This window comes from Bos taurus, chromosome 24, assembly GCF_002263795.3.
Source record: "Bos taurus isolate L1 Dominette 01449 registration number 42190680 breed Hereford chromosome 24, ARS-UCD2.0, whole genome shotgun sequence".
Classification (NCBI taxonomy): domain Eukaryota; kingdom Metazoa; phylum Chordata; class Mammalia; order Artiodactyla; family Bovidae; genus Bos; species Bos taurus.
This window is the reverse complement of record NC_037351.1, coordinates 19,896,400-19,923,987: the sequence shown is the minus strand read 5'-3', so window position 1 is coordinate 19,923,987 and position 27,588 is coordinate 19,896,400. Positions and strand designations below refer to the sequence as shown.

General features: G+C 39.8%; 1 protein-coding gene across 5 annotated transcripts in view; it reads left to right on the top strand.

Moving 5' to 3' along the window:
• Positions 1 to 27,588, top strand: part of KIAA1328 (KIAA1328 ortholog) — a 426,147-nt gene that overhangs the window by 337,601 nt on the left and 60,958 nt on the right. For all 5 annotated transcript variants that reach the window (XM_024984413.2, XM_005224052.5, XM_024984414.2 and 2 more), the window contains one exon: positions 17,925 to 18,033. In XM_024984413.2, coding sequence (XP_024840181.1) covers positions 17,925 to 18,033 — 109 coding nt within the window. The remainder of the gene's footprint in view (positions 1 to 17,924; positions 18,034 to 27,588) is intronic.

Here is a 27,588-nt window from a genome sequence, read left to right as displayed (position 1 = left end):
TCCAGTACTCTTGCCTGGAAAATCCCTTGGGCAGAGGAGCCTGGTGGGCTGCAGTCCATGGGGTCGCGAAGAGTTGGACACGACTGAGCGATTTCACTTTCACTTTTCACTTTCATGCATTGGACAAGGAAATGGCAACCCACTCCAGTACTCTTGCCTGGAGAATCCCAGGGACGGGGAAGCCTGGTGGGCTGCCGTCTATGGGGTCGCACAGAGTCGGACACGACTGAAGCAACTTAGCAGCAGCAGCAGCAGTAATGAACTACTGAAAAGGAGTAAGAAAACAATTCCATTTATAACAGCATCAAAACAATAAAATACCTAGCAATAAATTTAACCAAGATTGCAAGACTTGTACACTGAACAGTTGCAAGAGATCAAATTGCCAACATCCATTGGATCATAGAAAAAGCAAGGGAATTCCAGAAAAACATCTACTTCTGCTTTTTGACTATGCTAAACCCTTTGACTATGTGGATCAAAAACAAACTGTGAAAAATTCTTGAAGATATGGGAATACCAGACCACTTGAAGTCTCTTGAGAAACCTGTATGCAGGTCAAGAAGCAACAGAATTGGACATGGAACAACGGACTGGTTCAAAATTGGGAAAGGAGTACAACAAGGCTATGTATTGTCACCCTGTTTATACAGCTTATATGCAGAGTACACCGTACAAAATGCCAGACTAGATAAAGCTCAGCTGGAATCAAGATTTCCAGGATAAATATCAGCAACCTCAGATATACAGATAATACCACTCTAAAGGCAGAAAGAGAAGAGGAACTAAAGAGCCTCTTGATGAAGGTGAAAGAGGAGAATGAAAAAGCTGGCTTAAAACTCAACATTTAAAACACTACAATCATGGCATCTGGTCCCATCACTTCATGGCAAATTGGAGGGGAAAAAGTGAAAGCAGTGACAGATTATGTTTTCTTGAGCTCCAAAATCACTGCAGATGGTGACTGCAGCCATGAGGTTAAAAGACACTTGCTCCTTGGGAAAGAAAGCTATGAAAAACCTGGACAGCCTATTAAAAAGCAAAGACATCATTTTTCCAATAAAGGTCCAAATAGTCAAAGCTATGCTTTTTCCAGTAGTCATGTACGGATATGAGAGTTGGACCACAAAGAAGACTGAGTACCAAAGAATTGATGCTTTCGAAGTGTGGTGCTGGAGAAGACTGTTGAGAGTCCCTTGGACTGCAAGGAGATCAAACCACTCAATCCTAAAGGAAATCAACCCTGAGTATTCATTGGAATACTTTGCCCACCTAGTGCAAAGAACCAACTCATTGGAAAAGACCCTGATGCTGGGAAAGATTGAAGGCAAAAGGAGTTATGGGCAACAGAAAATGAGATAGATAAATAGCATCACTGATTCAGTGGACATCATTCTGAGCAAACTCTGGGAGATAATGAAGGACAGGGGACTCTGGCATGCTGCAGTCCATGGGATCACAAAAAGCCAGACACGACTTAGCAACTGAACAACAATAACAGCAAATCAAAGAGTTTAGTAAAGTCTGTATATAAAGTTAATATATAGAAGAAATCCCTTGCATTCCTATATACTAAAAATGAAAAATCAGAGAAAATAAGGAAACAATCGTCTTCACCATTGCAACAAAAAGAATAAAATACCTTGGAATAAAACTACCTAAGGAGACAAAATGTGGTCCACTGGAGAAGGGAATAGCAAACCACTTCAGTATTCTTGCTTTGAGAACCCCATGAACAGTATGAAAAGGCAAAAGATAGGATACTGAAAGAGGAACTCCCCAGGTCAGTAGGTGCCCACTATGCTACTGGAGATCAGTGGAGAAATAACTCCAGAAAGAATGAAGGGATGGAGCCAAAGCAAGAACAATACCCAGTTGTGGATATGACTGGTGATACAAGCCAGGTCCAATGCTGTAAAGAGCAATATTGCATAGGAACCTGGAATGTTAGGTCCATGAAACAAGGCAAATTGGAAGTCGTCAAACAGGAGATGGCAAGAGTGAATGTCGACATTCTAGGAATCAGCGAACTTATTTGGCAAAACTAATACAATATTGTAAAGTTTAAAAATAAAATAAAATTTAAAAAGTAAAATAAAATAAAATGGACTGGAATGGGTGAATTTAATTCAGATGACCATTATATCTACTGCTGTGGGCAGGAATCCCTCAGAAGAAATGGAGTAGCCATCATGGTCAACAAAAGAGTCTGTAATGCAGTACTTGGATACAATCTCAAAAACAACAGAATGATCTCTGTTCATTTCCAAGGCAAACCATTCAATATCACAGTAATCCAAGTCTGTGCCCCAGCCAGTAACACTGAAGAAGCTGTAGTTGAATGATTCTATGAAGACCTACAAAACCTTTTAGAAATAACACCCCAAAAAGATGTCCTTTTCATTATAGAGGACTGGAATGCAAAAGTAGGAAGTCAAGAAACACCTGGACTAACAGGCAAATTTGGCCTTGGAATACATAATGAAGCAGGGCAAAGACTAATAGAGTTTTGCCAAGAGAACGCACTGGTCATAGCAAACACCCTCTTCCAACAACACAAGAGAAGACTCTACACGTGGACATCACCAGATGGTCAACACCAAAATCATATTGATTACATTCTTTGCAGCCAAAGATGGAGAAGCTCTATACAGTCAACAAAAACAAGACCAGGAGCTGACTGTGGCTCAGACCATGAACTCCTTATTGCCAAATTCAGACTTAAATTGAAGAAAGTAGGGAAAACCACTAGACCATTCAGGTATGACCTAAATCAAATCCCTTATGATTATACAGTGGAAGTGAGAAATAGATTTAAGGGACTAGATCTGATAGAGTGCCTGATGAACTATGGACAGAGGTTCGTGACATGGTACAGGAGATAGGGATCAAGACCATCCCCATGGAAAACAAATGCAGAAAAGCAAAATGGCTGTCTGAGGAGGCCTTACAAATAGCTGTGAAAAGAAGAGAAGCGAAAAGCAAAGGAGAAAAGGAAAGATATTCCCATCTGAATGCAGAGTTCCAAAGAATAGCAAGAAGAGATAAGAAAGCCTTCCTCAGTGATCAATGCAAAGAAATAGAGGAAAACAACAGAATGGGAAAGACTAGAGATCTCTTCAAGAAAATTAGAGATACCAAGGAAACATTTCATGCAAAGATGGGCTCGATAAAGGACAGAAATGGTATGGACCTAACAGAAGCAGAAGATATTAAGAAGAGGTGGCAGGAATACACAGAAGAACTGTACAAAAGAGATCTTCATGACCAAGATAATGACAATGGTATGATCACTGACCTAGAGCCAGACATCCTGGAATGTGAACTCAAGTGGGCCTTAGAAAGCATCACTATGAACAAAGCTAGTGGGGGTGATGGAATTCCAGTTGAGCTATTTCAAATCCTGAAAGATGATGCTGTGAAAATGCTGCACTCAATATGCCAGCAAATTTGGAAAACTCAGCAGTGGCCACAGGACTGGAAAAGGTCAGTTTTCATTCCAATCCCAAAGAAAGGCAATGCCAAAGAAAGCTCAAACTACCACACAGTTGCACTCATCTCACACGCTAGTAAAGTAATACTCAAAATTCTCCAAGCCAGGCTTCAGCAATACGTGAATCATGAACTTCCAGATGTTCAAGCTGGTTTTAGAAAAGGCAAAGGAACCAGAGATCAAATTGCCAACATCCACTGGATCATCGAAAAAGCAAGAGAATTCCAGAAAAATATCTGTTTCTGCTTTATTGACTATGCCAAAGCCTTTGACTGTGTGGATCACAATAAACTGTGGAAAATTCTGAAAGAGATGGGAATACCAGACCACCTGACCTGCCTCTTGAGAAATCTGTATGCAGGTCAGGAAGCAACAGTTAGAACTGGACATGGAACAACAGACTGGTTCCAAATAGGAAAAGGAGTACGTCAAGGCTGTATATTGTCACCCTGCTTATTTAACTTCTATGCAGAGTACATCATGAGAAACACAAAAGCTAGAATCAAGACTGCCGGAAGAAATTTCAATAACCTCAGATATACAGATGACACCACCCTTATGGCAGAAAGTGAAGAGGAACTAAAAAGCCTCTTGATGAAAGTGAAAGAGGAGAGTGAAAAAGTTGGCTTAAAGCTCAACATTCAGAAAACGAAGATCATGGCATCTGGTCCCATCACTTCATGGGAAATAGATGGGGAAACAGTGGAAACAGTGGCTGACTTTATTTTTGGGGCTCCAAAATCACTGCAGATGGTGACTGCAGCCATGAAATTAAAAGATGCTTACTCCTTGGAAGAAAAGTTATGACCGACCTAGATAGCATATTCAAAAGCAGAAATATTATTTTGCCAACAAAGGTCTGTCTAGTCAAGGCTATGGTTTTTCCAGTGGTCATATATGGATGTGAGAGTTGACCTGTGAAGAAAGCTGAGCGCTGAAGAATTGATGCTTTTGAACTGTGGTGTTGGAGAAGACTCTTGCGAGTCCCTTGGACTGCAAGGAGATCCAACCAGTCCATTCTGAAAGAGATCAGCCCTGAGATTTCTTTGGAAAGAATGATGCTAAAGCCGAAAGTCCAGTACTTTGGCCGCCTCATGCAAAGAGTTGACTCATTGGAAAAGACTCTGATGCTGGGAGAGATTGGAGGCAGGAGGAGAAAGGGACGACAGAGGATGAGATGGCTGGATGGCATCACTGACTCAATGGATGTGAGTCTGAGTGAACTCTGGGAGTTGGTGATGGACAGGGGGCCTGGCGTGCTGTGATTCATGGGGTCACAAAGGGTTTGACACAACTGAGCAACTGAACTGAACTGAACTGAAGGCGACAAAACACCTGTATGCAGAAAACTATAAGACACTGGTCAATGAAATCAAGAATTACACAAATAGATAGAGAGATATACCATATTATTGGATTGGAAGAATCAATATTATGGAAATAACTGTGCTACCCAAAGCAGTCTACAGATTCAGCACTGCTCCTGCTATGTCGCTTCAGTCGTGTCCGACTCTGTGCGACCCCATAGACGGCAGCCCACGAGGCTCCACCGTCCCTGGGATTCTCCAGGCAAGAACACTGGAGTGAGTTGCCATTTCCTTCTCCAATGCATGAAAGTGAAAAAATAAAGTGAAGTCACTCAGTCATGTCTGACTCCTAGTGACCCCATGGACTGCAGCCCACCAGGCTCCTCTGCCCATGGGATTTTCCAGGCAAGAGTACTGGAGTGGGTTGCCATTGCCATCTCCCAGATTCAGCACAATCCCTATCAAATTATCAATGGCATTTTTCTCAGAACTCGAATCAAAAAGTTTGCAATTTGTATGGAATCACAAAAGACCCCAAATAGCCAAAACCATCTTGAGAAAGAAAAACAGACCTGGAGAAATCAATCTTCTGGATTTCAGACGGTATTACAAAGTACAGTCATCAAGACAGTATGGTACTAGCACAAAAGCAAAAATATAGATCAAATGGAACAAGATAGAAATCCCAGAGATAAACCCACACACCTATGGGCACCCTATCTTAGATAAAGGAAATATACAAATAAATATATTTGTATAATTTGTATAAATATAAATATACAAATAAAAAAAACAAATATACAATGCAGAAAAGACAACCTCTTCAGTAAGTGCTGAGAAACTGGACAGCTGCATGTAACATAGTGAAATTAGAACACTTCCTAACATCATACACAAACATAATCTCAAAATGGATTAAAGACCTAAATGTAAGGTCAGAAACTGTAAAGCTCTTCTAGGAAAACTTAGGCAGTGCACTCTTTGACATCAATTGCAGCAAGATCCTCTTTGACCCAGCTCCCAAAGTAATGGAAATTAAAAAAAAAAAAAAAAAAATAAGCAAATGGGGCCTAATTAAACTTAAAAGCTTTTGCACAGCAAAGAAAACTGTAAGCAAGATGAAAAGGCAGCACTCAGAATGGGAGGAAATAATCACAGATGAAGCAACTGACAAAGGATTAATTTCCAAAATATACAAGCCAGATCAATACCAGAACAACAAGCAACCCAATCAAAAAATGGGCAGAAGACCTAAACAGACATTTCTCCAAAGAAGACATACATATGGCCAATAAACACATGAAAAGATGCTCAACATTGCTCATTATTAGAGAAATGCAAATCAAAATTGCAATGAGGTAGTAACTCCCACCAGTCAGAATGACCATTATCAAAATTCTACAAATTGATATTTGGCAAAACTAATACAATTATGTAAAGTTTAAAAATAAAATTAAATTAAATTAAAAAAAATTCTACAAATTATAGATGCTGGAGAGGGTGTGGTGAAAAGGGAACCCCCTTGCACTGTTGGTGGAAATGTAAATTGATACAACCAATGTGGAGAACAGTATGGAGATTACGTTTAAAAACTAGGAATAAAGCTACCATATTACCCAGCAATCCCACTACTCGGCATGCTATGCTAAGTCATTTCAGTCATGTCCGACTCTGTGCGACCCCTTAGACGGCAGCCCACCAGGCTCCCCCGTCCCTGGGATTCTCCAGGCAAGAACACTGGAGTGGGTTGCCATTTCCTTCTCCAATGCATGAAAGTGAAAAGAGAAAGTAAAGTCGCTCAGTCGTGTCCGACTCTTAGCGACCCCATGGACTGCAGCCTACCAGGCTCCTCCATCCATGGGATTTTCCAGGCAAGAGTACTGGAGTGGAGTGCCATTGCCTTCTCTGACTACTGGGCATATGCCCTGAGAAAACCATAATTGAAAAAGGCCCATGTACCCCAGTGTTCATTGAAGCACTATTTACAATAACCAGGACATGGAAGCAATCTAGATGTCCATCAACAGATGAATAGATAAAGAAGTTGAGATATATATATATATATATACACACACAGTGGAATGTTACTCAGCCGTAAAAAAGAACAGATAGGAGTCTGTTGAAATGAGGTGGGTGAACCAAAGAGAAAAACAAATATTGTATGTTAGTCCATATATATGGAATCTAGAAAAGTGGTACTGATGAACATACTTCAGGACAGGAATAGAGATACAGGCGTAGAGGAGAGTCTTCTGAACACAGTGGGGGAAGGAGAGGGTGGGACAAATCGAGAGAATAGCATTGACATTATATACTACCATGTCTGGAGTGGAATGGGAAGCTACTGTGTGGCACAGGGAGCTCAGCCAGCCTGGCACTCTGTGATGACCTAGAGGGGTGGAATTGGGGGAGGAGAGGTTCAAGAGGGAAGGGATATATGTATATATACATACATATATGTTTATGGCTGATACATGGTGTTGTGCAGCAGAAACCAATACACCATTGTGGAGAAATTACTCTCTAGTTTAAAAAAAAGGAAGAAAATGTGGTACATATATATAATGAAATATTACTCAGCCATAAAAAGGAATGCATTTGTGTCATTTACAGAAACATAGATTGACCTAGAGATTGTCATACAGAGTGATGTAAGTCAGAAAAAAAAAAATGTTGTATAGTAATGTATATATATAAAGTCTAGAAAAATGATAAAGGTGATCTTATTTGCAAAGCAGAAATAGAGACACAGACATAGAGAACTAATGTATGGATACCAAGGGGGAAAGGAGATGGATGGGATGAATTGGGAGATTGGAACTTACATATATACATTACTATGTGTAAAATAGATACCTAATGAGAACCTACTGTGCAGCACAGGGAACTCTACTCAGTGCTCGGTGGTGACCCAAATGGGAAGGAAATCCAAAAGAGGCAATTTATATAAGAAAAGTGAAAGTGTTTGTTGCTCAGTCATCTCCAACTCTTTGCGACCCCATAGACTGGACCCCATAGCCCGCCAGGCTCCTCTGTCCATGGAATTCTCCAGGCAAGAATACTGGAGTGGATAGCCATTCCTTTCTCCAGGGGATCTTCCCAACCCAGGGATTGAACCTGGGTCTCCTCCATTGCAGGCAGATTCTTTACCATCTGAGCCACCAAGGAAACACCAAATATATGTATACACATGGCTGATTCCCTGTGCTGTACAGCAGAAACTGACACAGCAGGGTAAAACAACTGTACTCCAGTAAAAAGAATAGTCAAGAAATCAAAAATTAAAATGTGCTGTGTGTTCAGTTGCTCAGTCTTTTCTAACTCCTTGCAACCCCATGGAGTGTAGCCCTCCAGGCTCCTCCAGACAAGAATACTGGAGTGGGTTGCCATGCCCTCTTCCCAACCCAGGGATTGAACCCAGGTCTCCCTCATTGCAGGTGGATTCTTTACCATCTGAGCCACTAGGGAAGCCCAAAAATACTTGAGTGGGTAGCCAATCCCTTCTCCAGAGCAACTTCCTCACCCAGGGATCAGACTGGGGTCTTCTGCATTGCAGGCAGATTCTTTACCAGCTGAGATACCCAAGATGCCCCAAAAATTAAAATAATAAATGTATTTTCTACACATGCCAAGAAAAAGTTAGAAAGCATGTAGAGAAATCAGAACCCTCATACATTGCTGCTAGGACTTTAAAATTGAGGAGCATTGTAGAAAACACTTTGATAATTCTTCAATACATGAACACAGAATTACCACAAAACTTGTCAGTTCCACTCAAATGCTTTCAAGCAAATCTTACACACATGTTATCATAACAACTCTATTCATAATATGCAAAAGGTGGGAGGAACCCAAATGTCCATGAACAGATGAAACAAAATGCAAAAAATCCATATAGTAGAATATAATTTAACCATAGGAAAGAATAAACTTCTTATCCATGCTACAGTGTGGATATACCTCAATGACATCTTGCTCAGTGAAAGTAGTCAGACACAAAAGACCATGTGGATGGAATCATGTTATATGATTCTATTTATATAACTACCCAAAATAGACAAAGGACATTAAGTGGTTCCCAGGGGGTGTGGGGGAAGGGAAAATGGAGAATGACTGCTTACTTGGTACAGGGTTTCCATTTATAGTAGTGAAAAGTTGTGGAACTAGAGCATTGCAGTGGTTACACAACATTCTTATAATGCACCTAATGCCAGTGAATTGTACACGTTGCGTGCATGCATGCTAAGTCGCTTATGTTGTGTCTGACTTTTTGTGACCCCCATTGACCATAGCCCACCAGGCTCCTCTGTCCATGGGATTCTCCAGGTAAGAATACTGGAGTGGGTTGTCATGCCCTTCTCCAGGGGATCCTCCTGACCCAAGGATCAAACCCACGTCTCTTTTGTCTCCTGCTTCGGCAGGGAGGTTTTTTACCACTATCGCCACCTGGGAAGCCCCCAATTGTACACGTTAAAATGGTAAATATGTTTTTTACCACAATTTTCTTTTTAAATAAGTCAGAAAGTCTTTTCTCCCTTTGTTTCCTAAAAGAGTTTGTGTAAGAAACTGTTAGCCCCACCATAGAAAGTCAACGAGGATGAGTAGGGGTATGAAAAACTACGTATGAGAGGTTTCGAGATTTTTAATAGGCCTGAAGTGGCACCAGCAGTGTCCACTAGTTTTCCATGTGACCATCCATAGTTACAAGGGAGAGCAGGGAATACAGTCTAGCTGTGTGCATTGTGGTGGATAACTAGCAGCCTCTGTCACAGCAGCGTTCTTCAAAATAGCCCCAAACCAGAAACACTCCAAATGCCCATCAATCGCAAAGGAGATAAGAAGTCATAAATGCATGCAATGGAATACTGTGTAGCAAAGGAAGCAGACTGCAGGTATGTAAACCATCAACACAGACTTATCTCACAGACATAATGTTGAGCAAAAGAAGTCTCAGAGAGAAATATATATATATATTTCTCTTTGTATAAAGTTTTAAAGCATCAAAACTAAGCCACATTCTGGGATGCATACCTAAAGTGGTAAAACTATAAAGAAGAAAGGTAGTAATTAAAAGACTAGTGGCTGGCTCTTGGAGGCAAAAAGAGGTTGTAATTAGAGATGTGTATTGGTGATGCTTCCAGGTGGCATGCCACCAGTACATTTTCTTGATCTAGAAAGGGCTTACCCTGTTTTCTTTACTGTTTATTCTTTGAACTATACTGAATACTATAATATAGCTCAGCTATTTTAAAAATGCAAAATGAAACAAAGGCCCAGAAATGGAGTTTTCTTAAACATTGAACTCAAAGAAGTTCTCTTATCATAAGATGTTGATTGATGGATGAGCAGACATATCCCCAGCTCTGTATAAATAGGATATGATCCATTATATTCAATTCCATCTGTGTATGCAAAGATATATGTGTTTATTTACATAAATATATTCACATATATTTACATATGTATAAACATATGCCTTTATGTGTGGAAAGTATCAGCCTAATGGATGATAGTCTTAACAGCACTTTTGTTTTTAAAATGTGTACATTGTGTGTGTGTATGTGTGTGTTTAGAGAGAGATATGTCATTCTATGAATATGCATTAACTATATGTAATTGTTGGTATACTTAATATTAAATCAAATTTTATAGAAGGTATAAATATTAAAAGCTGATATATAGTTTCCTGTAAACTTAATAAGGAATAGAGCTTAAAGAATTAACAAAAAGAGGTAAATTTGCCCTATGCCTTACAGCAATCATTCTTAACTTTTTGGGGTCTCTTTCAGAATTTAATGAAAACTATGGTCCCTTGACCTAGAAAAATGAATGAGCATATATACATACATTATTGTACCTGCAATTATGAAGGATTCCTCATAATTCTGTGTATTTATGAAGAATATAGAAGTCTCTGTAGTCTATTAAAATTTCTTTAAAAAAATTTCCTATCAAATATCAATTGTCTCAACCAAATTTTTGCAAGAAGTATCAAAGCAGAGAAAAAAAGACTAATGTTCAAGTTTTGTGTAATAGTGACTAACAAGATATTTCTCTTATTACTACCAGGCATTTCTTCTTCCCCCTCGCCTCAGCCACAAGTCCCTCCCAGTTGTTTCTCTTCCTATTATTATTATTATTTTTTTAGATATTCAACACTTTATCATAAAATAGACTTTGTTTTAGATATTTCCCAGCTATAGGCTAATGTCAGTGTTCTGAGCACACTTAAACTAGGCCAGGCTAAGCTCTGATGTTCATTATGTCTGTGTTTTTTTTTAATTGGAGGATAATTGCTTATCAATGTTGTGTTGGTTTCAGCCGTACAACAGCACTAATCAGCTTTAAGTGTGTGTGTATGTGTGTGTGTGTATATATACTCCCTCCCTCTGGAGCCTCCCTCCCACTCCCACCCGTCCCAGCCATCTTGGCTGTCACAGAGCACCCAGGTGGCCCCCTGTGTTATTCAGCAGCTTCCCATCCCCACCCGTCCCAGCCATCTTGGCTGTCACAGAGCACCCGGGTGGCCCCCTGTGTTATTCAGCAGCTTCCCACTATCTGTTTCACTCATGGTAGTGTATGTAGGTCAGTGCTGCTCTCAGTTCGTCCCACCCTCTCCTTCCCCGCTGTGTCCACAGTCCATTCTCTACATATGTGTCTCTGTTTCTGCCCTGCAAATAGGTTGACCAGTGCCATTTTTCCAAATTCCATCTCTTCCTTTCCATCACCCAGGATCCCACCCAGTATTTGTTGTCATGGTGAACTGCGTTTCCCGCCTTCGTTCTCTCTGTTCCATTCTGTTCTAAGCTCTGCTACAAGAATAATCTCTCCAAAGACCAGTGTGGATTTTTTTTAATTGTTGTTGCTGCTTTGTTTTAGATTTGAGTCCAACTAACACAGTGTCTTTGTCTGAGAGTTTGCAATTCAGAATCAAATAGACCTTAACTGCATTCAGAGCCCAGACTTGTTCTGACCAGCTGTGTGTGATATTGGACAGGTTGCTTGCCCTTTTCACAGTATCCACATCCTTATCTGTAAGATGAGGACAATAATATAATTTACTAACTGGTATAAAGATTAGTAAGATAATGCAAGTGAAGTGATTTAAAGTGATTAGCGAAGGACATAGTGATGCTCAAGAACTATTTCCTGAACTTATTAAATATTTAGCTATAAGGTTTTTTTAATTTAATGCTTTTGTGAACTCCATGCCCCCTGTTCCTTTCTTTCAAAATTCCACCTCCTGCATCAGATCTTCCCTAACCCTAAAGCTAGATGTGATCTCTCCCACTTCTTAATTCCTCAGACTTTTCATATTATATTTCACAGCAGTATAGCATAATAGTGAAAACTCTGGGATCAAATGCTGGTCACTTACTAGCTTTGTGACCTTGGGCGGGTCATTTAAGTCCCCTACAGTTTATTTTCCCCATCTGTAATTAGATATTAAGAAATAGTATATGTCACAAAGAGTTTTTATAAGGATAAACGTAAGTAATGTTAAGAAGTGGCAAAACTATAGATATGGAGCTGGAGGGGGATATGAGCAGAACAGTCAGAGAGAAGAGACTGACTATAAATGGGTATAAGGAAACCTTTTGGAGTGATGAAATACTTTAAAATTGAATTATAAAAACAAACACATGACAAAAATATTAAAAACTGGCTATGTACATTTACTACTGTTTATCAAACTGTACCTTAAGAGGGATACATTTTGTGGTGTTCAAATTATACTTCAATGAAGCAATTTTTTTAAAAAGCAAAATGAATACATGGTATATGGAAAAGGCTTAGAACAGTAACAGGCCCATAGTAAGCACTGTTATCTGTTGGCTGTTATTAATACCTTCTACTGTTTTCTACTGCCTTGAGTTATTTATGGTTCTTCACCAGATTGTTCAGTGTCTCATTTCTTACTTACATCTTCCTTCCCTTCTCCATAAACTAAGCCTGAATTTAATCCTGGTACTAGCCCCTGTGTATCATTAAGTACTTGGTAAACATTTACTGACTCATGCATTGTATGAACTGATGGAGTTTATGTCCACTGTTAGAAAGTACTGGTTTGGGTTGAGGGTCCCACAGGTTTGTGTATAAGAAGTCTGAATTGTGCTTTTGGCCAGCTGGTTTTTTACATCTCTACATGATAGAGAACAGTCAGTATTGAGTATGGCTTTTAAATACCAGGATCTTGGTAATTGTTTTGATGCTAATCTCTACAGATGTAAGACTCTTAGCTTATGCAGGCCTGGTTTTCTCAGGTCACAGCTAAACCCTGCCATTCCCTGAGTTAGCATATGGTATTCCTGATCTGGTATTCCTAACACACCAAAGCTGTCTTTTCAGATCATTTGAATATTCACCATTTCCTCAAAGAGATAGTGACTCTTCCCAGATAACTTCTTTCCGCGGTTTGGGCAACAGTTTCCTAGGAACCAGAAGAAAATTGTGAATGAGATTCTTATAGTCTTCCAAGAAAAATACAAGAATGTTTTGTGTATTTTTGGAATATACAAAATATTCCACATAATATTATGTGGAAAATAACATTAAGAAGAAGAAGGAGGGGGAAGGATAAGATGGCGGAGTGACAGGATGTGGAGTTCACATCTTGCCACAGAGGCATCAAGAATACATCTACAAATGGAGCAGTTCTCACAGCACCTGCTGAACACTGGCAGAGGACCCTGGACACCTAAACGGACAGGAGAAGATGAAAGAGAGAAAAGGAAAGGAGAGGAAGCAGGACAGGGTCTGTGGGTCTGGGTTGACGGGGTGAGGAACTGGAGGAGAGGAGAGGTTCCTGTGCCCAGGGGATCCTCCTCACTGTGGGGAGATCAGCTCAGGCAGAAGGGGGGACTTGGGTTCTGGAGGAGAGTGCCGCAGCCGGTCTGTGGCAGGCGGGACAGAGTGAGCCATTCACAGGCGGGCTGTGCGCAGCCCTGCGCTCTTCAGCCTCAGACGTGTGTCTGCCCGTGTGGACGGGGCACTGGTGTGGAACGTGGGGTTTGGAGAGCAGACCCGACAAGAGGACTGCTGTTGGCTGCCCGGAGACAGCCTGAGGGGATAGGAGTGAGGTGCTCCACTCCAGGAGTGCTGCTGGAGGGAGCCCAGAATGCCGTAGAAGTGAAACGCTACTGCTGAGTGAGGCATGAAGGGCAGTGCTGCTTACAGCCTCGTCCCAGTCGGCTGCTGCCTCCCCTGCTCCTGCCTGGGTGAGCACCCACACCCCAGCCAGTTGCCACCTCTGCCCCCTCCCACCGAAGCGCCAGTGCACCTCAGGTGCTGCCTCTGCCCCCTCTCACAGGTGGGGAGCAGATCCCTGTGGTGGCCCATGCATAGAGGTGAGGCTGAAACCCAAGCTGAACCCCAGGGACTATGCAAGGAAGGAAGAAGGTCTGAAATCTCTCCCTGCCGCTGCATGAACCACAGATTAAATACCTGTGACCATCTTCATAAACTCAGCACCCGCGGAACAGCTGAATGGACAAGTGCCCCCACAGCTGAGACAGATCTGGTGGTAGCAGCTATGGAACCTGCCAGCACATACACTCAGGAGTGGACCAAGTCAGAGCCCGAGCTGCCCCTGTAGTGCCTGCAGTGGGTCCAGATCCAGGATTCCTGCAATCCTGAGACCTGATTTGAGTGGATTTATGCTGGCAGCCTGGTGGAAACAAAGCCTGATAAGACACCAGGGCCAAGTGCTGGCATACACACTGTTACAGTGGGGCTGAGAGCAGTGCCAGCAACACAGTAACTTGGGAGCTCACACAACAGGTGAAAAATGACACAAGAAAGCATCCCCACAGACGAATAGCGCCGGAGAGGAACTCTCAGTGTCTTCTCTCCCAGTGGGAGTGCCCCAAACCTGCCGACCTTGCACCACAGATGAGAAGCACAGCAAGAATAAGATCTGGGGCCTCTATTACAGCAGCTCAGGAGCAGGCCCTGCCCCTGACAGAGCAGTGAAACTACAGAGCAAAGGGGCGCCCCCCCGGCTCAATATCCAGGGCAGGCTCTGGTCACCACACCAGCCAAACCCCCCTATCAAGGGGATCATGGCCAGCATACACTGAGGAAAGAGGTGGCAAATGTTCATACTAAAAACAGCCCTCTCACTAAGCAATAAACACACACACACACACACGTGTGAAAATAGCCCTCTAAGGCTGTCTGAGAGTCTGGAATTGGGTGGAAGAACTGCTAGCATTTAGTCTTGAAGGTCAGCAGGGCTTAGGTAAAGGTGCTCCACAGGGCTGGGGGAAACAGAGACTCCACTCTTGAAGAGCACACACAAGATTTTACATTCACTGGGACCTAGCAGAAAGCAATACCTCCATAGGAACCTGGGTTGTACCTACCCAGGGGTCTTGGAGAATCGCCTGGAGAGACAGCGATTGACAGTAGCTCACTGTGGAGGCAAGGACATTGTTAGTGGAGGCATCGGGGAGTATTAATCGGTGTGAGCTCTCTCAGGGGTCCCCATGTGGAACCACTCAACAACCTGCAGGTTCCAGTATTGAAATGCCTCCAGTCAAGCAACCAGCAAGACAGGAACACAGCCCTACCCATCAGCAGACAGACTGCCTAAAGTTGTCCTAAGCTTACCCCATCCCCAACACATTCCCTGACACAGCTCTGCCCTCTATAACGACAAGACCCAACTCCACCCACCACAGGGCACCAGTCCCTTCCACGATGAAGCCTGCACAAGCCCCTGGATGGACCTCAGCCACCAGGGGACATACATCAGAAGCAAGAGGCACTACGATTCTGCAGCCTGTGGAAAGGAGACCATAAACAGTAAGTTAGACAAAACGAGTCAACGAGAAATATGTCTCAGTTACAGACGAAGGAACAAGATAAAAACCTACATGAACAACTAAATGAAGAGGAGATAGACAATCTACCTGAAAAAGCATCAAAATAATAATAATAAAGATCCAAAATCTTGGAAAAAGAATGGAGACACAGGCCAACAAGGTACAAGAAATGTTTAACAAAAAGACAGAAGATTTAAAGAACAAATAGAGATAAACAACACAATAACTGAAATGTGAAATACAGTAGAAGGAATCAATAGTAGAATAACTGAGGCATAAGAGCAAAGAAGTGAGCTAGAAGGTGGAAATCACTGCTGCGGAACAGAATAAAGAAAAAGAAGGAATAGAAAGGAGGACAGTCTCAGAGACCTCTGGGACAACATTAAACACACCAACATCTGTATTATAGGGGTCCCAGGAGACAAAGGCCTAAGGAAATATTTGAAGAGATTATAACATGGGAAAGGAAGCTCAGAGAGTCCCACACAGTATAAACCCAAGGGGAAACATGCCAAGACACATACTGATCAAATTAACAAAAATTAAATACAAAGAAAAAAATATTAAAACCGGTAGATAACATACAAAGTAATACCTATAAGGTTATAAGCTGATTTTTCAGCAGAACCTCTGCAGGCCAGAAGAGAGTGGCATGCTTTATTTAAAGTGTTGAGAGGGAAAAACCTACAACCTACAATACTCTACCCAGCAAGGTATTCATTTAGATTGTACAGAGAAATCAAAAGCTTTACAGACAAGCAAAATCTAAGAGAATTCATCACTACCAAACAGCTTTACAACAAATGCTAAAGAAACTTCTCTAGGCAGGGTAAAAAGAAAACAAAAGGAGACCACAGCTATAATAGAAACAAGAAAATTAAAAATGGGAAAGCTCATTTGCCTGGTAAAGGCAAACATACAGTAAATGTGGGAAATCACCCACACACAAATATGATATGGTACATATAGATCATATAATATTACTCAGCCATAAAAAAAGAAAAAATAATGCCATTTGCATCAACATGGACCTGGAGATTGTTATACTGAGTGAAGTAAGTCAGAGAGAGAAAGACACATATATGATACTACTTATATGTGGAATCCTTAAAAAATGACACAGATGAACTTATTTACAAAACAGGAATAAAGTCACAGATATAGAAAACAAACTTATGGTTTACCAGGGGGAAAAGCAGAAGCAGAGGGGAGGGAGAATTTGGGAGATTGGGATTGACATATACACACTGCTATATATAAAACAGATAGCTAATAAGGACCTACTGTATAGCACAGAGAACTGTTCTTAGTCCTCCATAATGACCTATTAGAAAAGAGTCTAAAAGAGTAGAGTTATGAATATGTAACAACTGATGCACTTTGCTGTTTGGCAGAAACTAACACAGCATTATAAGTCAACTGGACTCCAATAAAATTTTTTAAAACATTTTTAAAAAATTAAACAGTAGCCAGAACTCTTCCTATAAAAAGCATCTATCAAAAAAGAAGTAAGGTGAGATGATCTGCAAGATCTTTCCAGCTTTATCATGAGAATTTGATACATGAAAAAGCTCAATTATATTTTTAATAAATGAAAAGTTGGAAATTTTTGTTTAAAATGTTTTTAAAAAGAGGAGAAAATTATTAAATAAGTAATAATAAAACAAAAACAAAAGATTTTTCTTTCCATGCCGTGTTATTACTTAGCCCCCCAAAAGTAAAACATAATTACCAACTAAACCTTGCTTGTTAGAAACAGAAACCAAATTAGCCCCAGAATGGTGAGTTGAGCATCTTACTTGTTTTAGCCCAATGTTGAGTTCTTTAAAAGAAGCACTCATAATTTATGCCTATTTTGAAAGTTTTTTGGGGGTAGAATCAATTTAATTTGGAGGGCTTAAAGGTACAAATTTTCTATTTTCTATTTTGTCAAGGAGAGGAAAGAACTTTTCTTATGACAGTTAAAAGAAGCAAAATAAAGCAATCGACTTTCTTGGGTGTCTTTACCCTAAACGCAAATCATCAAGACTTTAATAATCAGGTTTACCAACCAGATCTCTAATTAGTCTGTTATTGCACAAATCCATGTTTTTAAAAACAAGATATTGTGGACCACTGGTGTTTACAAAACCAAAACAACCCACCGAGTTTTCCATCTGCCATTGTTGCATTTCAGAGGGGAAGACAGCTTACTTCTAAAGCTTGGGGATTCCTATAATCTCTGATATATTATTCATGATAGACTCTTGCATTTTCTTTAATTGAATGCCTGAATTAGTTCCTTTATTGTACATGCAGGGACAGTGGCAGAAGTTCGAAAAGATGCGTCCACGTCTCCTATGACAACAGGGAGCCAGAAGGAGCTTGTAACCCCAGCTACATCATCATCCCAACAAGACGGCTCCCGGTGAGTTTCAGGGATTCTTTGCTTTACCATTCTCCAGGTGAGAACTTTTGCTGAGTTATTTAATAAAAAGTGAAAAATCTTAACAGTTTTTATGTCTCCAACTCAAGAGAGAGGCCCTTATTTGGAAGCATCTAGATACGACCAGGTAGAACTCCTGGAACCCTTTCCTTTATCCATGCTTGTCCTTAATTGGTAATGGTAATTGACCATAGAAACACAAAGCTAATCCTACCTTTCATCAGAAAATCTTTAGGAGCGGGTCCTACCCAATTTATCCCGAAATGGTTATACACTTGGACTATACACTTAACTTACTGAATCAATTGATACTGGAAACCATAGTGGGTTTTGTACTACAGTTAAATGACTATCAACATTTACTTATACAGAGACATTTGAGGAGCTGATACTTTGATTGGCTTTTTCTACAGTCAAGAAAAGAAATATGTTATTAAAATTTCTCATGTCTAATAAGCCAATTCCTATGTTATACATTTAACACTGAATATATAAACATTAACACCAAAAGGGCATGTTTGTGTTTCCTTGGGGATGTGATTTTTTAAGCACTTAAAATCCTAGCATCTTATCCAATAAATATAGATTTTAAGACTTAATTTTAAAGAACTTTTGGGAAATGACTCAACACAGAGGATAATAGTAATGGAGGAGTTAAGGTAAGAGGAAAGGCAATCTGGGTTTTCGAATGAATTTTCCTATCTTTGATGCGAAGATCTTGAATCAGATCTTTAACACTACTCTAATGTGTTTTTGATAATTGCACTTCAATTTCGTGAGAGGCATGAAAAAGAAGAATAAAATGTTCCCCAGTAGGGTTTTATAGAACATCCTCAGCACACATTTTCTGAAATGACCATATCAACTTTGTGGAGTTTTACAAGCCCAGGTTAAAATTGCAGTGAAGACTCATATCTACGGACCTTAAAAAAAGGATTCTTTTTCTGTTAGTTCTTAATGCTGCAGATCAGCTAGATACAGATTCTCAGAAGCTTCTTAAATAATGAGCATTTGGCTAAATAAAACAATGTGCAGCACCCCAGATTTTACCCTTAGAAGTGCGTGATGGCATATTATAGGTCTGCAATACAAAGTGCAGAGTTGAAAAAAAGACTCAGTACTATGAAAATCGGTTACCAAGGAAGCACAGTGGTTGCTTTCCAGATTTCAGAATCAAGATTATTTGAATTATTTTTATTTCAAAGTGTAGAAAAGGAATTTTTATAGACTACTTTTACATATAAGCTTTTAATGCAAAAGGAAAGCCTATTATTCTTCATTCCAAGAAACCTTTGACAGTACTGAGAAGAACAAGAATAACAGCCCTTTCCCTGTCTACCCAAAATTCCAAGAATTGTCAAGACCTGCAGAAAAGGATGGGGATGGAACAGGGGCCGTGGGAGACAGTTTTTCCTTTGTTCTCTGAAAGTGCTAACACCTAGGAGAGTCCCATATGGGTCCATGGGCAGGTGATAAAACCCAGCGTGGCAAAGTCATCTTTCTCATTCACAGTGTAGGTTGTTAATTGTTCTCTCTGCTGCCTGTCAGTATAATGTGAAATTTTCATTCCCCATTCAAGATGGGAAAAGTTGTGGCTGAAAATGTTAACATTTGCATTTTTATTTGTTGATTTATTTAAAGGACAGCCTCTCCTACAGCAATCCATCACTTGGTGACACCCCAAATATGAATAATGTATTGTAGACTTGCGGTTACAATGTGTAATAAGTGCTAGAGACAGTAAGGGAATGTTAACTATGTTGCAAATGTAATATTTATTGACGCATAAAGTTTATTGCTTTCGAGGTTCAATAATACTGACCATAGGACATTAATATCACTTATCCTGATTTTAGCAGGGCACCTTTGTGTGTGAAAATATTCATCTATCTCATGCTAACAAAATAAATATGTAATTCACAGCACAAGCAAAGAGGGCTCTATAGTTTTCTGTGCTGAGAGTGGCAATGCTTCTGTCTTTCTATTTTACGTCTGGCCTCCAACACCGATCACACACTCCTGAGGTGTCCAAGAAAGTAGGCACAGTGGGCATCTTGGCACAAGAAGGTGGCACCACTGAGCTAAACAGTGCCACGCGTTTCTGCTGGACCGGAACAGGCAACACCCCTAGACCATTACACCTGAAGAGGGGACTGGAGGGACTTTTCTCCCTGTCATTCCGAATACCAGTGGGTTGGTGCATCTTTGCTCACAGAGTAAGTTGAATAAATACTTTTCCTGACACAATTCTGAGTCAGAGTTTACCCAATTCAGCTTGATCTTCTGGTCTCCAGTGTGGAGCCAGAGCTGGGCAAGTTACCAGTGAATTTGTTATGAGCAGAAATGTTGCTGATAATTAACCCTTTTGGGCCTTCTAGAATTAGTTGTGTCCGTTGCCAGCATAAAGATCATATAAGAAATATCTGAGATCCAGAGCAGAAAAAGTAATGTTAATTAGCAACCGTCAGCTGTAATTGTCATCCCCATTAAGATGCAGAATTATGTATTTCTTCGTTATAAATAACCTTTCTAATTGTACTTGATGTATGCCAATTTAATCAAAAAGCATACTTGCAACAGGCAGATATTTGCATTAATGTAGTTTTGAATCTTCAAATCTTTTATTTCAGATTTGAGGAGAAAAGTCTATTACATGCTGTATATTTTTTAAATGGTGGTATCTTTTTCTATTCAGATATGTATATCTGGAACATTTTGTATTAAAATGAAGACAGTATCTTGTGAAGCTGTTCACTGAAGCTGAAGTCTTGTCACTTTTTAAAGTATTGGTGGAGTTTCCCTCGGTCTTATGACAACTCAGTGATGATTGTTCTAAACTGATATACAAAGACAAATACCAGGCCTGCGGCAGGTGTTACTCACTCAGTCCCTGAAGTAAAAGGTTACTAAGGCCCCTTCTTGCTGTTCTTCCCTGACTCAGAAGACCTAAGGCCAGTACTCTTGAACTGTTCCCCCACCCCCACTCTGAGATATGAAGAGAGAAAGACAGATCTCACCAAATCATGGCCAATTAGTGAATTTTTGGAACTGGAGCTGTGGCTGGCCTATTTCTAGGACATACTGTTCACCCCAGTAATCTAGGTTTTTTTTTTTTTTTTTTTTTTCAGAAAGATTAGTTTATATCACAATAGCAAGTTGAAGTTTTCTGTTTTACTTTGTTTGGTTTGTTTTTTGATGTAGGTCATGGGAGATGATTTTGTAGAGCTTGTTTTTTGTTGAGGGAGTTTGGGAAATATTTGTGTATGTGCTATAAAGGACTTAATAGCTTATTGGAGAAACTTTAAAAAAAAATAATAAGCTGAATTTGTTTGTTTGTTTGTTTTTTGAGGCCTTGGCCCTTTGCTGTCAAACCATACGCTTAATATGTTCCAAAAATTTTGCTGTAAGTTTCTACCTTGCCGAGCTTTTTATAGAGCAATTGCCAGGACACAGTCGTGCTCACAGGCTACTGTTCACACGCAGCTGACTTGAAAGTCAATTGTGGAGCATCCATTGAGGTTGAGATTAAAGGACCCAGGCGTTGCTTCTTAGCTGTTTGGATGACTTTTACTTCTTTTTTTCTTTTTTCTGATCCCAAATTTCAGTGTTTTTTCATTCATTCACACTGTGTGAAGCTTGGATTTAGTTCTGAGGTATAGGCAGTAAGCCCATAAAACTCTGATTTAGAGTAAGAATCTGACAGACTTACTTTAAGGGTCAGAATTTGTTTTTATAACTTGATAGGAAGTTAATCTGAGAAAAGGGAAAGGATTGTGTTTCCATCACACACAATAGCCAGATTGCAACACTTTCTTGCACTTGTGCCCAGAATCCTATCAAAAATTCTTTTTTTTTTTAAATCAGAACTTTTCCTCTCCTAGACACTCACACAAATATTTTTAGTACCTAACCAGATCCCCTCATGTGCCTAGCACATAACAATGTGTTATTCTCCCAAGGTGGAGAACTAAACTAAAATCCATAACCTCAAACTAGAGCCTTGCAGGCGCTACTTGGCTTTATGTGGTCTGTTTGAACAGCAGACCTCACTGCCTCTATACGGTAGAGCCTATGAGTGGTGACTGTATGTGACGATACTGGCTTCTATTCATTGAATGCCTATTGTGTATCAGGTATTGTGTTGGGTATGTTCAGATATGTCCTTTCACAATATATGTTCATACAAATTACGTGTCATTGTAAAGCTCTTTTTAATGACTGTTAAAACTCATTTTCAAAGTATTGGATTTCTCTTAGAATTTTCATAATGATTTCCAAAAGTGTGAACTTCTAGGCCAAGGACTGTTATTTTAACTTTGTCTACCCTCAGAATAACAATTTCACATTGCACATAAAGTACCATTCACTATAACATTTCCATTTTGTGTGTATTGTAAATAACAAAATAAAAACAAAACTTAATGAACTCCAGGAGATAGTGACAGACAGGGAAGCCTGACATGCTTCTGTCCATGGGGTTGCAAAGAATCAGACACAACTTAGCAACTGAACAACAAAATGAAATATTGCACAAAATGATGACAAATAAAAAGGGATAATGTGAAAACTTTAGAAAAGAATTGGTTGAATATGTAAAAGAAAATATGAAGTTATAAATATACCTATCTTACGTATCAGGAGATGAAAAGCGCAACCATTCAAAAGGATTTTTATTTAAGCCAAGTTGATAAATTGAAATTCCCTGCTAGCAGGTGCATTAATACCAAGAACAGTTGCATGCATGGAAATTTTTGTGTGTTTGATGAAGAGATGTTGCTTTTAATTAAGCCATGATTTGGGCTGTTACTATAATTCCCACTGTTAAAAGCCATTAATATAATCATCCATTCCTCTTGTACACACTGCTTATAGAGTGTGTAAATTAAGAAAACAGAAACAAATAGGCTAAATAGAAATAATAAAGACATAGTTTAATTCCAAGAAATGAATTCAGCTTGAGGATACCTGTCAATACATTCTTGACATAGAAGGAACATACAGTACAGAGAAAGTGCGCATCGTTACAGCTTACATTTACTAGCCACTTAGAGTTCTAGTCCTAGTCTCAGGAAATCCCTCTAAATTCTAGTGAAGGGATTATAAGAGCTATTTTACTGCTCATATGTTTCTATATTTTCCATATGTTTTATAACAACAATGTATTACTTAGGTAATTTTGAAAACAATATTTAAAAGAAAATACAGAGCACACATTCATAGAAAGGAAACCCATTTCATTATTTTACACTCTATAGTGCCAAGTAGTTGCAAAAAAAACCTGTTATCTTTGGAACATATTACATAATTATGTTATTTCTTTGTTGAGCCAGCAATAGGTGAGGATTATGCTTCCTCGGTGGGTCTTCTCTAGGGGACTGAACTCTGAAAAATGCTGTGATTAGTGACATCTGTTCAGTATTTTCAGTTCCTGCCATCATTTCAGTTTTGGGCCTCATTTAGACTTGCTCATTTGGTCCAAGGTCATCAAATTCCCTTCACTTCAGTATTAAGAAACATTTGTTGAGTGTTACTTACTGTCCTAGTCACTTAACTGCTTTTATAAAAATTATATATGTTGCCTAATGTAATCCTCACAATCAAGAGAAAGTAAAGCTCAGAGAAGCAATTATAGAACATTTAAGAGCCTGGGGATAATGATTATAACACCCAGGTTAATAGACCTAGGTTTCAATGCTAGTTTGTGTGATTTTGAGCAAATCCCTTAGTTTAATCTATAAAATGGGGATAATAATATCTCCCTCATAGGCTTGTCATCATGGTTAAGCAAGATAGATCACATAAAGTACCGAGCACAGTCCTGGTACATGGTTAATAGGAGCTGTCATTGTAGAACTTCCCAGGACCACACAAGCAATAAGAAACAGAGCTCAAATTTGGACCTTGCTGTTATAATTCCAGACTCTATGTGAATTCCCTGACAAAAGGTTAGGAATAGGGTTAGGCTCATCTAAGACTGGGCAGTACTGCTGCATTTTTTAATATTTACCATGGAAATGCTCTTGCAGACATACCTGAGCTTGATTCCTCATGTGAAAATAAGAGATTTTAAACCACCTTGCAAATTTGCTCAGAGGATTAGACATGACTAGATATGCAAAGCCTTAACTTGGGGCTGGGTGACAATACGCCCTCAAGGTTAGCTTCCTTTTCTGTGCTCTGGGCAACTAGATTTGGGGGAGCACCTGGAACACAGTATATATGAATGACACAGGCTCCCCTTGCAAAATGCCCTGAGTGGCAGAGCTGTGCAGAAATGTGGCTTAGAAGCAAGCTGAATAACCCTGCATTCAAAGTTATTTATAATGGATTTCTTTTCATAATTATCCCTTTGTGAAAATTCTGAAAGGGCTTAATTCCCTTTAGAGCAGTGGTTTGGAAATCTATGTGTACATTGGAGTCACTTAGGAATCTGTCAAAGTAGCAGTTTCTGGGCCTTACCTGGGTTAATTGAACCAGAATTGCCAGAAACGGGCACCAGTGATGTACAATTTTTGAACATCACTGAACTCTGTGATGTTCCCAGATGACTCCGACATACTTGGTCTAAAGACACACTCTGGAGCTGCCCATCTTCTCACTGCCCAACCCCTGCACACTGGCATTCTCCCTTTCTCCTTTGTGCCTCTCTCCTATCCCAGGGCCTCTCCCCTCGGTCAGCAGTTTTCCGTAGCCATTGTCATCCTCTCCCCAAGGTACTATCAGGATACATTGGTAGCCTGCAGTGAAAAAAAATTATTAAGAGGTCCTTGAAGAACTCCATTCAGTAATCTCAGTTGTTGAAATTGGAGACTAATCACTGGGACATATTGTTGATGGCTTTCTTCTCTGTGAAGTGTATGGACACATCATTCTGTCCATGAAGGAACTCTCAGCAAACAGGAGAAAGATGCCTGAGGAAATAATTCCTAATGCTTTCTGCCACTTTTCTCCTTCTCTGCTTTATCCTTTTTTCACAGTACTTATCACCTTCCAATAGACTGTGTAATTTACTGATATATTTTGTCATCTGCCTCACCTGTGTCACATGGAACGTAAACTCCTGAGGATGAAGATTTCTGTTGTATTCATTACTGCATCCCTGTGCTGAGCAGGGCCTGGCTCATGGTAGACATTCGATAAAATATTTATTGGATGAAAGAAAGAATGAATTAGTGATCAAAAAATGGATGTTTCCTTTTATTTATTCATTCAGCCACACCATGTGGCTCCTGGGATCTTAGTTCTCCAACCAGGGATCGAACCCGGGCCCATGGCAGTGGAAGTGCCAAGTCTCTGGACCACCAGGGAATCCCCCAAAATGACTATTTCCTTTTAAATGTATCAGTTCATGTATTCGTGTAGACAACAGTTTTCCTTCATTTCTTCTCTGTATCTACAAAAGAATCATGTTTATACCCAGCTAATATTAATACATTCGTTGTGCTTCATTTATTTCCCAGAACTTCCTCACATTTTCATCTACTTGAAGATTTTCCCATTGTATGAGAATTGGAAATGTTTAGGTTGTCAGGAGGTTTCCAGACTGGATGACAGCAAGCTCTCAATTGTGACCAGTTTTGGCATGTTCTTTGCACTGAGATTTGTTGCTTCCTTAATATCTCACAATTATCTTCACTAAGTGAATGTAGAATGTATACCACTCCATTATCTTGTGTTCATCCATATCATAGAGCTTCTTCTAAAGCTCTGCTTAGGCCTGTAGCTAGTTTTCTGTTTTGGTTTCCTCAAGTTAATATCCTTACATGCAGGCAGGCAGCATGGCTTACAGGAAAGGCCTTGAGAATTAAAGTCCAAAGAACTATATTCATCCTGCCTCTTTGCTTAGCAGTAGCAAAACCTTGACAAAGTCCCTCAACCACATGGACCTCAGTTTTCCAGCTGTCTATCCTATGTCAAAACCATACCCTCCATTTAGAGATGAGATCAAAATGGAAACATGTACATTTGTCTCTTGATTTCAGAGTAAGTTACACATTTTGAAGATAAAGTAATGGAGAGATGAGTATTTTTTCATAAATAATTGATTTCAGAATAACATAGTTTAAACTTCTTTTCAAAATCTTTGGGTTTCCTGCTGGCCAGTAGTTTAGAAATGCTAAGGAGATAAACCAACTTGGCTCCACATCATTCAAAGCACAGGGACAAGCAACTTGTGGGTATTGCTGGCCTTGCCAGTTGACAGGAGGCCAGGTGTAATTTACGTTTCCTGAGATAATGCTCCGTGAACATGTGTTTACTGAAGTTTTTTTCTTTTTTGAGGTTTAAATGAAATTGTATCTGGAAATCATTAGATTTTACTTTAGGAAAGACACTTGGAGTAAAACAGAAAAAAGTTGGTATCCTTGAAGTCTAAATTAAGGTCATTAGTCATGCTGAAAAAGCTGACTGGGTATTAGTGTAGGCTACATACTTTGCCTTAGGACAAGAATGGTCAGGATTGTGTGTGAGAGTGCCAAGTATGCCACTGAGTACAATCAAAGACACTATCAACAACAAGACTTGCCGTGAAGAAGACAGAGAATAATGTAGCAGTTAATAGTCATTGACTAATGCATTTTCAGCTCAGTTGGACATTTTTGCACACTGTCTATGTATTCAAATATATACATGTGTTATATTGAATGAGTGAGTGAAGTCGCTCAGTTGTGTCCAACTCTTTGTGACCCTGTAGACTGTAGCCTACCAGGCTCCTCTGTCCATGGGATTCTCCAGGCAAGAATACTGAAGTGGGTTGCCATTTCCTTCTCCATATGTTTTAATATATTTAACACTTTTCACATTTTCCCATAAACTATTTGCTTTTGATATTAATAAGCCCCTCTCCCAAAAAAGATATTACAGTCCTTTTTTTTCACATTCAACCTACGTTCTCTTTATTTCTTATGGAGAAACTCATTTTAGCATTTTGCATTATCTACAAATTTTTGTGAGTCTAACCACAAAATTTGAGACAGGTACATAGAAATTTCTTGTAAATAATAAAGGGAAACACATGAATATTGTTATTTTCATTACATTAATACACCTTTTTGGGACTATGTATGGGACTGGAAAAGATCAGTTTTCATTCCAATCCCAAAGAAAAGCAATGCCAAAGAATGCTCAAACTACCACGCAATTGCACTCATCTCACACGCTAGTAAAGTAATGCTCAAAACCCTCCAAGCCAGGCTTCAGCAATATGTGAACCGTGAACTTCCTGATGTTCAAGCTGGTTTTAGAAAAGGCAGAGGAACCAGAGATCAAATTGCCGACATCCACTGGATCATGGAAAAAGCAAGAGAGTTCCAGAAAAGCATCTATTTCTGCTTTATTGACTATGCCAAAGCCTTTGACTGTGTGGATCACAATCAACTGTGGAAAATTCTGAAAGAGATGGGAATACCAGACCACCTGATCTGCCTCTTGAGAAATTTATATGCAGGTCAGGAAGCAACAGTTAGAACTGGACATGGAACAACAGACTGGTTCCAGATAGGAAAAGGAGTACGTCAAGGCTGTATATTGCCACCCTGT